Source organism: Austrofundulus limnaeus, unplaced genomic scaffold (genome assembly GCF_001266775.1).
Source record: "Austrofundulus limnaeus strain Quisiro unplaced genomic scaffold, Austrofundulus_limnaeus-1.0 Scaffold237, whole genome shotgun sequence".
Classification (NCBI taxonomy): Eukaryota; Metazoa; Chordata; class Actinopteri; order Cyprinodontiformes; family Rivulidae; genus Austrofundulus; species Austrofundulus limnaeus.
Genome location: NW_013952639.1, coordinates 488,076 through 502,186, shown reverse-complemented (window position 1 = coordinate 502,186; position 14,111 = coordinate 488,076). Strand labels below are relative to the sequence as shown.

The window sequence follows — 14,111 nt, the reverse complement described above, 5'->3', positions numbered from 1 at the left end:
ACTCTTTCCAACATGATGACGTTGAGGTCAAGATGAAGCAAGACTTAAATTTAATCCAACTTTTATTACGGTTTGAAACAATTTCACTTCTAAATTAATTAAATAGTCATAAACTAAAGGGGGGTTGACAAGTGTGGGGAAAAAAGGGCAATAAACCATTGTAATGACTAAAGCGAACATGCCAAATTAAATCAAAAAGCATCTTTAATGAAGAAAGAATAATTCACAAAATCTTTAATTATGCTGGGGAAAGAAAGCCTTGCTAGAAGGGTTACCTTAAGTACTTTGATTAAAGTCGTATTTTTAAGTCTCATTTCAATAACCACCTTTTTGCTGCAAGGCACATTTAATGTTTGAGTGCTAGGGATTATAGACAAAGGCTGCACAAGTCCAATAAATCTGCTCCCTGGAGGGGGAAAAAATCCCTCATGTTACAGCTCAAACACACGAGTCGATTTACTCAAGACACACCGCCAGTGTGTTTTTCTCTGTGCGTTTTTGAAATGTTTTGAAGTCAAAATGCAAACTGGAAATAAAAGATGTAAGGAATATAGGAATAACGCAAACTGGAAGAAATCTTGAGGTAAACTGTTTATAGTGTGGCACAAAAACAGCCACAAAAAAATGGATATATTTATGAGGCTAAAATACACACTAACCAGTGATGTGATCACATAAAACCAAATATTTGTCCAAGTTCTGATTCAAAGATTTAATTTACATAATGAGTTTGAATACAAATTAGATTTTTTTTTATATAGCAAAGCCTAAATATTCTGCCAAAAAGAGACAAGAAATCAAACATTCATCTTTCTACTCTTTGCTCAGAGATTACCATCTGGGTAGTTTTCACAAGCAATTCTGCCATCTGTGGCAAGGCTTCTTGTTATCAATTCAAAATCTATTCTGTGTTCCTGAAACAAAGAAAACATATCCCAAGCACACCATGTGTTGAGCAAGATAAGACCCGGTGACTGCGGTGCTAACCTTTGTACCGATAATAATGGACATTCACTACAGCAAGACCCCGATGAGATTAACCTCGAGACCAGTCTAATCCCATCCACACAAAAAGAGATTAACAGCACAGGAAAGTGTAGGACTTAAAGCAAAACGCCAGGGAGGGGGGAAAAATCAATGGCTTATTGGTGTCCTCACACATTACTGGTTGTTAATGTTGTTTGTAAAAGATTTTTAATTCCTCTTACTGATGCTGCTGCTTCTTGAAACTGAGGCCAAAGTGCTTTTATTAAATCAGTACTGAACCTATACTGTAAAATTAAATATAATCAGATTTTTACTTTGTGGATCAACTTGAGTTCTAATCATAAACCCTAATTAGACCAATACCATGAGATTACTTTTTTATTGTGGAATTATGTTAAATACATCCCTTTGCACACAGGCTGCAATTTAATTTGGAGATGCTACCAAACTTAAGAAAAACAACGGTGCATCTTTGGTCTGTAATCCAAAACAAAGAAATGTAAGCCCCAGGAAGTCTGTCCAGCTGAAGCTGCACCAGACTTTGTCCCTGCTCGTCAATGTGACGGACAGGTTTGGAAGAATTCTGTCAGTATGCATTTTGTCATTTCTCTTTACATTGTTAAATTGTCACATTGTGATTGACCAATAGTAAAACCTAATTTAAAGTGCCTGTGACATCAATTTTTTTTGTAATAAACATGAATGTATTTTTGGAAAGATAACATTGATAACATGTTGCAAAACAAATTTCACGTCGCTGAGATGAACGGTTGTTGAGATATTTGCATGCGAAGAAACAGGAAGTGATGTCAAAGGGGAATGTCTGCATGTAAACAGAGCGTTGTTACACAAGCTAACACAGACTGTAGAGAAGAATCTGATTATTTTTAGGTGCCATCAAAGACAGATGAAGAAGAGTTGCAGTTTAAATAATTTTGTTTTAATAAACAGAGACCAGGGAGTTTATTTTATTAATGAGTTCCCCTTTGATGTCACTTCCTGTTTCACTTTGGCTGAGCCAAATTCAAAAGAAAAGAGGCCAGTTATGTGACAAAATGGGTAAAATCATGTGTATTGGGGCAATTTTCTTAAGTATAAAGATGCTTTGTTTGATTTTTGGTATTTGAAGGATAGACATGTCACAGGCAATTTTAGATTCATCGCTTTGTCACCAAGGGTCTTTTATTTTTTGTTATTTTTTCCTCAGCCTGAAGAACTCTGGCTCTAAGTGATTTTTGTACTCCCTCTTGACTTCCTTGCTGCTGTGAAACAAGCTGCTGCTGGCTGACAATCACTATCAGTACTCGTCTTTCCTTCAACCTTCACTGCATCAGTCTGTCTGTTTTTAACCTGATGGCAGTCAATTTACTGGACTAACTGAAAAGAAGAACTGCGCAAACTGACATTTTTTACAGTCATCGTACAATATATCCTAACAATGAGATTCAATGTTTTTAATCTTAGAAACTAAAGTTACATAACTCAGCTACCACATCCTCAACACTGCTGGTAGATTAGATGTTTAAAAAATGCTTGATTTGTTTCAAACTTATGGTCATTTTAGAGTTTCATGTTTGAAATTTATTATTTGTATTTAAAAAACTGGATGCATATATGAAATGCGGGTCTTGCTTAGAAAGTGTACTTTTTTTTACTTGTGTTGTTTTGCACGTACCAACTTCCTTTGTGACGACCCCGTCATGTGAAAATAAGAGAAACAATTAAAGCATCAAAGCAAAAGTCTTCCTGACCTTTAACACTGCATGAGTTGAAGTTGATAAATACAAGCACGAAACGTTATATTTCATGAAAGAGACGAACACGAGGGAGCTCTAGAATGCCCAAAGGAGAATGTGGTACCAAAACAGAGACATCAAATCCTCACACTATGGGGTGGCATTAGGACTGCTAAGAGCTTCTCACAAAGGCATACTAGCTCTCACTGCTGTGCATGCTTCACAAAGAAGATGCAAATATAAGAAGGCAAATACGAGCCACTTTAAAACTTTTAAAACATAAATAATGCTTTTGGGTGAGAGTGTTGGTGGCTGAAATGAACCGCAGATATCTAACAGATGTGTTGACTATAGGAATGCAAACAATTAATCGACTAATTGTCGAATAATGGTTATCAGATTAAAATTTCTTCCATTTGATTAATTGAAAACAGCTGTTTAAATCTTATTTCAGTGTAGTTTTGCCTCCATCCAGTAGAGGGCGCCACTGATCTCTCAGCCTGGCCTATTCTATCTCGGCCCTACGTTGAGCCGAGCAGAGAGCCGGCCGCCTCCATGTTGGTAGCATCATAATTAAACACGCAAATCTTGTTTAGTTTTATTTGCGACACAACAATAATAATGGACTAAACCAAAGTGGAAGGAAAAGTACCGAAGACTGTAAGAGATACGATACGATACGATACGATACGATACGAAACGATACGATACGATAAGATAAAACTTTATTGATCCCACAGTGGGGAAATTTGCACATTACAGCAGCTCAAAAAAGGACAGGGTGAGAGAGAATAAAGAAAGATAAGTAAAAGAAAAACAAAAAAACACTATACTAGTGACATATAACAATGTACTGGACCATCCAGCAGTATGATGCTAAAGACAAGAGAGCAGGACAGAGAGAACGGTAAGCTAACTGTGGCTAACATTAGCTTCTTTTTGTAGAGTTTAACTCGGTATGAAAGAACAAAACAAAACAAGTTAGTCACTACAAATAATTAAAGTGAAGTTAATCTCATCTGTGTGACGTAACCCGGCCAGTGAACAAATCAAATAAACAGTAACTGATGTCAGATCATGGCAGCACGAACCACAGAATGTAAAGAAACACAGTTCCAGTTCTGTTTGTATGTTCACCCCTCTCAGGTCTTGTTTATAGTTTGTTTTTGAGTCAATTTTTAGATTAAAATATTATCCTGTGTTTAAATGTTGGTTTTACATTTCTCTGTTCAGGGTCGATTAAATGTTTTACTTTTTTTAAACATTTCCCCCCCCCCCTTTTTTTTTTCCAACTAGCAACCTAATAGATTCCTGTGTTTTTATATTTTATAAATATGTCAAAGTTTAATATTGTGTGAGAAATCCACAATTTTCTGTTTATTCAGTCAGTGTTTAATACAGCTGGCACAAATTATTTTTTAGAAAATATAATATTGTACTTTTTTATTTAGTGTAAAAATATTAGCCCTTCATGTTATAGAAAGACCCTTGATTCAAGAGAAATGTCAGGTTTTTAGGAAAATATCCGCTTATCAGTTAATCGTTAGTCGATAAGATCAGTCAACTTTAGATTAATCTATTAATCAAATATTTGCATCCCTAGTTGATTAGGCATGTCACAATAACAATTTTTTGCTGGATGATAAATTGCATCAGAAATTATCGCAATAAACAATAATATTGTTTGGAGATCATTTTAAACTAATATAACAATTTGCCCCCCGGATTACGAAGCTTATGAAATTTATGTACGTAAAATAAAGTTGTACCTGAGATTGTGAAAACAGCACACAACAGCTTACAGTTACAGTTGACAAAGTTTAGAATTTTACGTAGTGTAAAAAAATAATAAATAAAATAAAAACTCTCAGCAAACCCAGGTTTGGGCACGGTGCCCTCAGGGCGTCCTGAGGCATCGCCAGCTGAAAGAAGGCGTCAGAAAACCAAGGACGGACCTCTGGCTAAATACCTGTTCACGAGGCTCTGATGCTACAGATTTTAGAGACCATGTGCCTGGCAAACACTTTACCTGAGAGTTCATTCCTCCTTATGCTAAGGAGTAGAAAGAGGGAAACAAAGAAAACAAACAAGCAGGCAAATAAAAATTATCAACCTCTTTTATCGTGCAATTAATTTCATTGCTTATCAAGACAGGCCTAGTGTTGACTGAATATTAAAGAAAGCAAAACACATGAGAAAGATTGTAAATGTATTAAAATGACTGTTTTTAACCAGCCACTTCACAAGAACATCCTTTATTCAATGCACAAATTGAATATTGAACAAAATGCTTCAGTTCCCTGCTGCAAACCACAAAATGTTAAATAATCATTTATAACTTTCCACTTAAAAAGAAAGAAATTCATTCAGACTAGATGCACACAAATCATGTACCTGCTGACAAAAACACAACTTCAACAAAGAAGTTCTTCTTCCTTTTTTTTAAAAAAAAAAACAAGTAAATGAATAAAAACATGCACAGTTGGACACTCCACTCTGTTGGCAGTGCACAGTGAGCCGCGTCAACGGACTATTTTCAAATCAACCTAGAAGCAGCAGTCACGCATCATTCCTATTTGCATTACATGTGATATGTTGTCAAAGTTGTGTCTATCACCCTGCTGACACCAGGTCGGTTGTCATTTCCTCTGAAATTCGCCTCTTTTGCTTGCCTCAACGCATGACAAATGCATTTGTTTTGCCTGAAAGGTTCCATAATTTTTCATAGGAAATGGCAAAACTGCTCAATAAATCAAATTTGTAAACCAGTTTATTGGATTGATGAAAACCTCCAGACAAAAAAAAAAAATTATAATAAATAAAAAGTTCTGTTTGCAATTGTAATCTATGGCTCACTATTAGCATCACCATTTAGTCCCATTAGATGTACCAGCTTTGCAGGTCCTGACCTGTATGTCTGAGTGGCTGTGCAGGATCCAGCCAGCTGCTGACCTTCATAGATCAGAGAGATTTCCTTCGTTCAATTACGTTAAACTGCAGAAAAGGAGACATCACTATACGAACGGTGATTTAACCACAAATCGCTTCGAGCACAGAAAGCCTAAAGGAGAACACGGACGATCATGGTGATGTTAATTTTTTTTACGAGCTGAGAATCAGCTACAGCCTGGCAGTGATGTGAAAGGACTTCCGTTCGATTCAGATGCTAGAATTATATCAGGGGAGTGATAAAAGGCACCTGACAACAAAAGTGACTTGTCTGAGCAACGACCACTCTATGCAATCAGATTTTTTTCATCGACAGGATGTCTGCTTGTCGGCCTCGCTTACTCTGTTCCTGCTTGTTGAACAGTAATCATTTTAGCTGCCACAGCAAATCTAAATCCCTGTTTGACAGTCTAATTATTTAATAAGGCTGGGATGCTGATGATTGTTTTTGTATTTCTTTCTCAAGCTCAGTAAGTGCTCAGACACATACATATGACGGCAATGTGGCTAAAAATACAGCTGTAGAATTACAGCTCTAAATCTATCAACGTAGCATTCTGTCATTGAAGTGAATGCAATAAACCAGCAAAGTACAGACAAACAAAATCTCCAAAAAAAAAAAAAAAAAATTCAGAGAATCAGGAATTATAAGGGCCAAGAGAAATATATGTGTTGCTGACTAAGACAGACACATTTCCATTGCAAATGTGTGCAAAACTTTGTTGATATTTTGTTAATGTTGAAAAAACAGTTTCGCAATTGTGGTGTTTCCATTACGTAAGAAATGCTATTAAAGTCGCGCGTGAATACATTTAAACATGGCGGCCATGGATGTACACACATGCATAACTGCTAGCACAACACTAGCGCTCATCAGAGGAGACGTCGGTGTCTTATCGAGGCTTTCCAGCGACAAGCCCCTTATACTTGGTAGTGGCGACGAATGCTGTTTTTGGGAAATTGTAGTTGGTGATTTTACTATTACTTCAACTTCCTGTTATCTTCTTCGTTGTTGTCTTGTTCGCCAATAGAAACAGCCGGTTGTTGATCACATGACTCCCGTGATGCGAAAAAAGTGTTTCCATTGCAGTTTTGCGAAACACACCAATTTCGATACAGCCAAAAAACCACCTCATCCTAGCGCAAAAACATTTTGTCGAAAAAAGGAAGTTTTTTTGAAATTGATGTGTTTTCATTGAGCAAATTTATTTTCGAAATTCTAATTTGCGCATTTTCATGTTCAATGGAAACACAGCTAGTGACAAATAGCTAAATTGATTTGGGGTGCGGCCTGATGAAAATGCAGCTGGTTTAGTCAAATTTTATTTCCTATCTCTCCTATAGAGATGTAGACGCTTGACTGCTGAACCAGACATATACAAAGTTTAGATTTTAAACCTCTTATCAGAGCATATAAAGTAAAGTAACATTGAGACAGCAAGTCTCTCACCTCACGCTTGAACTTTAAAAGTTGAAGATAATATGTAAAACACTTACTTTAGGGTCATGTATTTGCATTAATATGTAGATTTATTCATATGGTACACAAAATGAAAATGGTCCCCCGAGTCTATTTAAAAAAAAGAAAGTGGAATAGCATTACTGTCACAGACAAAAATGATTTTCTGCTGTTCTAAAACTTGGTAAACCAGAATTCCTACCAAGGACACTTCCATCGTATTGCAAACCACCACAAGCCTGATTTACTGTGGATCTTCCCACAGAGAGGCCCATGTTTATGAGCACCCACCCATCAGTGGGCAGTTGTCAGAGTGCTTTCCTCTACGACGACAGAGAGTAAGAATGCTACATGAGGTGACAAATGGCCTCTGGTAGTAACAAGCTGTCTGATTCTTATGTAGAAGTGGAGGAAAAGTCTGTGCCTGACATTCAACCTGTGGCAATACAGCTTCAGGTTTGACAATTTACAGCCCGTCAAAAAAAAAAATAGATGATGGCTTACCCCACACGGCTGGAAGATAAGTCCATCGACTTCATGGCTGACTTGAGATGTGAAGCTGCCTTCCAGGAGCTGAAAAGGAGAGACACTCTTTCAGTGAAAGAAAACTGATAAATGACAAAATGGATTGCTGAAAGCTCTGTCTGGAAACGGATGAAATTACATTGATTTATAAAGTTGACTCCAGCCACGAAGGCTGCCAATACCTAGCACAGACAGCAAAAGAAGTATTAAGTTTTAACAAACCTGAAAGGCTTACACTTAGCAAACCTGATATTGCCTAATCCATCATGCTCAGAAAGTAAGTGCATATCTTTTGACCAACCAAACATGACTAAGTCATTACAATCCCTAACTTGACAGAGCAGTTTGAGGACAGAAATAGCAGTAAATCTCTGCTTCTCTGGTGACTGAGAAAAAGCAGATTTCACCTCCTCCATTAATGCAAACCAGCACAAGTGAGTCAGACAAAAGCAGAATTCAGCATCACCCTTCACATGAGAAGCCCAAAGGACACAGCAGCTGAGTTCTACAGAACTAAAACATTTTCTTCATAATGATGCACAACTTCCAAGACAACTTCAGCTGACATATTAGGAGTTTAAACTTACACTCACTGGCCACTTCACTGGGTCTATTTGTTCTACTGCTTGTTGACACAAACAGCTAATGAGCCAATCACATGGCAGTAACTCAATGCATTTAGGCATTTAGACGCGACAAAGACGACCAAGTCCAAACCGGGCATCGAAATGGGAAAGACGGAAAATTTAAGTCGTTTGAATGGTTGCTGGTGCCAGAAGAGCTGATCTAAGTATATCACAAACTGCTGATTCACTGAGATTTTCACACACAAGCATCTCTAGGGTTTACAGAGAGAGGTCGGTAAGCATCAGCTGTGAAGACAAAAATGTCTCTTCGATGACAAAAGTCAGATAAGACTGGACAGACTGATTCTAGATGCTAGACGGACAACAGTAGCTCAAATAACCACTCGTTATAATCAATGTATGCAGAACAGCAACTCCGAACACAACACAGCAAATGAAGACCTAAGAACAGGAAACCGTAGCTATAATTTGCACAGGTTCAATAAATTAGGACAGGGTTACAAGGGAAACTTGAAAACATCTAATCAGCAGAATTTTCTTATGCAATATCCACCAAATATGGGAAAGTTACATTTTACCTAAAGCTATTATTTTGATATTCTAAGAGATACATTCTGATAAACAACAGCTCAATTTGGTCCTCGGAACCCAATAAACTAGATGCCTCCTGGAAGAATGACTCCTATAAGATAAACTTCAAAGTTTGAACCCGTGCTTTGTGGAAGCTGATGAGCAAGGATGGAGAACAGGACCTGAGACTCCTCCAGGGTGTTTGTACTGCAGTGCAGCACCAGCCAATCATCATATTTGCTGCATCAGAGACACTTAATATTCATTGCTTGTAGCTTTACAACAACAAAGGACAACTTTCCCACCATAAAATGCTGGAATCTGTTCTCTGACTAGATGGCTACTCTACAGTCTATATCAAAACCTTAAAAAACAGGGTTGCTTTGAAAGGCAAATATAACATGGGGATAATTTCATGTCTATAAAACCATGCCCAGACTTTTATGAGACGCTGTTACGTTTATGTTGCGCTCACTACAACAATATAAATCTGTGGCATTTGTATATTCATATTGCAGCGGCATAAAGAAATCTGCAGCCCGAAATAGGAGGAAACCAATATACAACACATGGAATACGCCTGCATGTAACATAATGCTAAACTGAGAAACCTCAACACAGAACTACACAGAGCAGAATGGTGCACCATGAGAAATTCTAGGATAACATTATGTGAAAAATAAAAATTCAGAGTAAAAAGAAAACATATTCTTAAAGTTCTTAAAGAACATCTTAAAGAACTTTACAAATATGGATAATAAAACCTCTATAACACAACAAAAAGGGTTTAAAGAGGATCATTTTTTAAGTAATGTCATGATTTGTGTTTATGCATTACTCTACGTAAAAACTTTAATGTACTGTGTATTTATGAAGAGGGTATTGTATATTTAGTCATTCAGGAAATGGTTTTGATCAATATAAATAAAGTGAGTGCATTAGTGCACTGCAGTAAATATCAGGTATCATACTCGTGCCCATCAGGATAAAATTAAACAGAAAGTTGATGTGTTTTTAGAAATGCAGGAAGGTACTAAAACACAAAGCAGCAGTATTCTACAGAGTACTCTTATCTTGTCTTCTTTATAATTGCGAGATGCTACAAAATTTTAATTTTTAGACACAGGCTCTTTATCCTGCAGTGAGTCGTGGCTGGAGCCTTACACACCATGAACAGCCGCCAATTTACAGAAAAGAAAACAAACATTGCTCATTTAGAACTGCAGGGAGAACACTCAGCTGACCAGTGAATTATAAACCAGAACATTTTTACTGCCATAAAAACACTGGATCATAGTACCTAATGAAGCCTCACAGGTACATTTACCTAAACATTGTTGCAGACCAAACACTTTCAATGCAGCAGCACTGACTTATTCTGGACTTGGATATAAAAAATAGATCTGTAAATCTGAAGGCTGCCTTAAAATTGCAAAGAAACCAGCTCAACAGATTGAGAAGCACCAAAATAAACCAAATCTTTGAACCTCTCTCGCTGCAGCCCAAATAAAACCAAAGGATGCAAATAAACATCCTGCTGCCTGGTCTGAGGTTCATGTTCTGTCGACTCAGAAATGTAAACACAAGGAGAATTAAAAGAAAGCTTGTACTGCTATGGCCGATCAATGTCAATTAAAGTTATTATAATTAAATTATATCAATTGGCTACACAGTCCTGTGTCATTTTCCTGTCTGACATACATATTCAGGGTATATACAGAAATTCTTAAGTTAAATTTAATACCTTTAATACTTTTCACAAACCCGCGGAGACCCTATTAGAAAGCTGTTAAGTGTTCAGTATTCATAAAAACTGTCAATTTTTCACAGAGCAAGATGAATAAGATATTTTTTTCATTGTAAAGTTGGTAAACCACTTGGTAGACAAAATTAGCTACATTATATTACTTATAATATTATTTATTGTAATTGCTTATAATGCTTAAATGTGCTCATTCATAATGCTGCTTGCTTTGAGTGTTTAATACTGATATGAAAGGTTCCAGATGCTTCAGTTTTATTTGCTGTGATTCACACCAAACAAGTTGTGAACTCCCCTCTTCATTAAACATTTGCTAGGCCAATTTGCAAAAATGTATTTAAGGGCTTCTCTGCAAATGACTGTAATTACTCTTCGAGTAATGTAGAGCTGTCAGAAGGTGCATTAAATCCTCCATATTTTGGCACTCAAGCTGGCACTGTAAATATTTAATTCAGGCAAATTCCAAGCCATTAATTTTACCCAAGGACCTGATTATTTGTTTGTATTGTGACCCCGGTCAGTCAAGGTCTGATAGAACCTGCGGCAATTTTTTAGTAATTTGCACAAATAATACAGACAATGGAATTTAATTGTAAGGTTTGGGCAATTTTCAAACAAACCCCACCAACAGCAAGCGAGCATTACACCGAGCCTTTAGAAAACTCTCAGCTTAGGAGCAGAAACCTCACAGAAAAATACATCATCTCTGCTATACTGATGGATAAGTTCACATTTTCAGCAAAAAGCTTGTTGTTAAACATCACCATTTTTCAGCTGATGTGCTCCAGGAAAGCAAATAAAGTCATTAGCCTTTAGAGGAGCGGCGAATACATCAAACTAAAAGCTACATGAAAATCGTTACTTCCCGCTGTATCTGCAAAGAGAGCGGAATAACATCAGTACTCCTCAGTGCGATGAATGAGTCACAGCAGATCACACAAAGCTTGACAACCATACTGACATGGAGAAGGCAGATAGCCAGACTTAAAAGAAATGATGCCTTTATGATAGAACGACATGTAGGCGGTGAGATCTGGGAGTTCCATTTCAGTTCTGTTGCCATCTAAGCACACCCACCCACCATCTTCGGTGAGCACAGTGAACCTTGGATGGAGAGAGGAGCAGAAAGAAGATTTCCACTCACACATCCACCTACAGGAAGGAAGTTCCTTGGAGTGAAAATGCAAAGGGTGGGCAGGGACCCTGCTTTCATGGCAAACCTCTTTGGGAAAGCAAACACAAAGCTGAGTCTGTAACAGTAAGGTCATGTAGGCGGAGGTGAACAGCAAAGTCCCATTAGGAGATCAAGGGACAATGGAAGTGCCTGGGGAGACGAATTAACTCCTAACTTGCTGAACAGTGCTGCTAACTCGAGAGAATGACTGTCAGAGTGATGGAAGTCAAAACACTTCCCTCCCCAGCGCTTCATTTGCAATTATTTCACAATGGAACAGTGACAAATGGTTTCTACTTTGTTGGCAGTGAGATGACTTTAAACATCCCATTCACCTTCCATCACATTTAAAATGTGACCCTTTCCTAATGAGCACAACATTAACTTATTTATTTATATGTGAATGACTTAGTAAATGTGTCAGGACTTTTCAAATGTGTTTGATTTGCTGAAGATACATTTTTTGTTTAGGTAAAGATATAGAAACAATGTTGGAGATGGTACAGAAAGAATTTGAGAAAATGCAAAATTGGTTTCAACAAAAAAAATTATCATTAAATTTGGATAAAACAAATTACATGATATTTAGACAACTGTTGATTTCTCATTTAAAGTAGATGGTATTGAGATCTGTAAAGTCAGTGAGGTGAAATTTCTGGGTGTCATCATTGATGACAAGCTAACACGGAGACCTCACATACATTATTTAAGAACCAAAATATCTAAATCTATTGGAGTACTGTATAAAGCCAGGGAGTTATTCAATGACAAAGCTCTGCTTGTGTTTTTACAATTCAATAATTGTTCCACATTTAATTTACTGTATTGAAGCCTGGGGTAAAGCTTGTAAAACTATTACAAATCCAATTTTTGTTTTGCAGAAAAGAGCCATAAGAGTTGTCGCTAGAAAAGATTACAACCATCCATCAAATACATTATTTTGTAAACTGAAAATTTTGAAATTCTATGATTTGGTTGATTATAAAATTTTACTGTTTATGTACAAGGCTCACAGAAACATATTACCTTCCAACATTCAGGTAAATTTTGTTAAGAGAGACAGTTGTTATTATCTTAAGGGGATGGAAATGTTTGTGAAGCCATATTTTCGTACTTGCTTGAAAGAAAGATGTACTTTAATTCAGTATATAGTTTAATCCAGGGTATAGTTTAATTCAGGGTATAGTTTTATCCAGGGCATAGGATTGTGGAATGGTCTGGATGATCTTAAAAATGCTAGATCTATGTATATATTTAAGAGACAGATAAAAGCTGGTTGTCTGAAGGTATATGTAAAAGTAAGATGAGAAGCTATATGAGTTGTTGTTTGAGTTTATGTTTTTATTTTTATTTTGTAAATTATGTTCTGTTTGAATATGGTGAGGATAAAAAGGGCAGACATTATAAAGATTTATTCTTCTTCTGCTACCTTTCTTTTTATTTTGATTTTTGACTTGTGTAATTTTGTTGTTTTTTATTGTATATACTTATTTTTTAATGAAATGAATATTTTTTTTGAGAAAAAGAAGGTGCTTTCATTAAAAAACATCAATTCCCGTTTTATTAGTCATTTTATAAACGCGCACTACGACATCTCATCTATGAAGACCTAATGTACATTTACAAATCTGAACACAGATGAGGACAAAAATAAAACACATTAAAATACATTATCAACCAGGTACTAAGAGTTAAATACAAGAATCATTCTCCAGTCGTCTCTTCTAAGCTCTCAAACTCAAGAACACACTGCAGCGATATTAGATGTTCAAAAGTCTCAGTTTCCATTGTGCTCTCTGTCCCAGGGATTTCTATCATTTTCATGAATCCATTTCTTTTTCACCTGAATGGTACTTTATAACTGCTCCACGGCACTGCGGCCCTTTTTTTCTGCAGTTCTGACAGCAGCTTTACCAGAAATTCATAGAAAACTGATTTCCAAGCATTGGATCTAATCTCACTTGTTTTTGGTGTCAAGTCTCACTCATCAAAAAGGACTAGATACTACATACCTGTTCTCTGTAACTAGGTTAGTTAAAGCGCACATATCATGCAAAATTCCCTTTCGTAGCCGTTAAATACATTTGTTGTGTACTCTGAGTCTCTAGGAGTGCAGAAAGGTTGAATTTTAGTCTCTTCTGGTGCCGTGTAGGTATCTTTATATTCTGTTTAAGTCTTTTTTTTTCAACCTGTTGTTGAAAGAGGGGCTTGTGGAGTTACAGTAAAGAGAGATTCAAACCATAACATTGCAAAGAAGGATTAAAAAGCATGATATCCATCCATCCATCCATCCATCCATCCATCCATCCATTTTCTTCCGCCTATCCGGGGTCGGGTCGCGGGGGCAGCAGCTTCAGAAGGG

General features: G+C 36.7%; 1 protein-coding gene across 1 annotated transcript in view; it reads right to left on the bottom strand.

The window, feature by feature from the left end:
- The window catches only part of rngtt (RNA guanylyltransferase and 5'-phosphatase), a 105,976-nt gene that overhangs the window by 32,571 nt on the left and 59,294 nt on the right, over positions 1-14,111 (bottom strand). Inside the window, exon 12 of the mRNA XM_014019989.1 lies at positions 7,636-7,704. Within this exon, the coding sequence (XP_013875443.1) occupies positions 7,636-7,704 (69 nt within the window). The remainder of the gene's footprint in view (positions 1-7,635; positions 7,705-14,111) is intronic.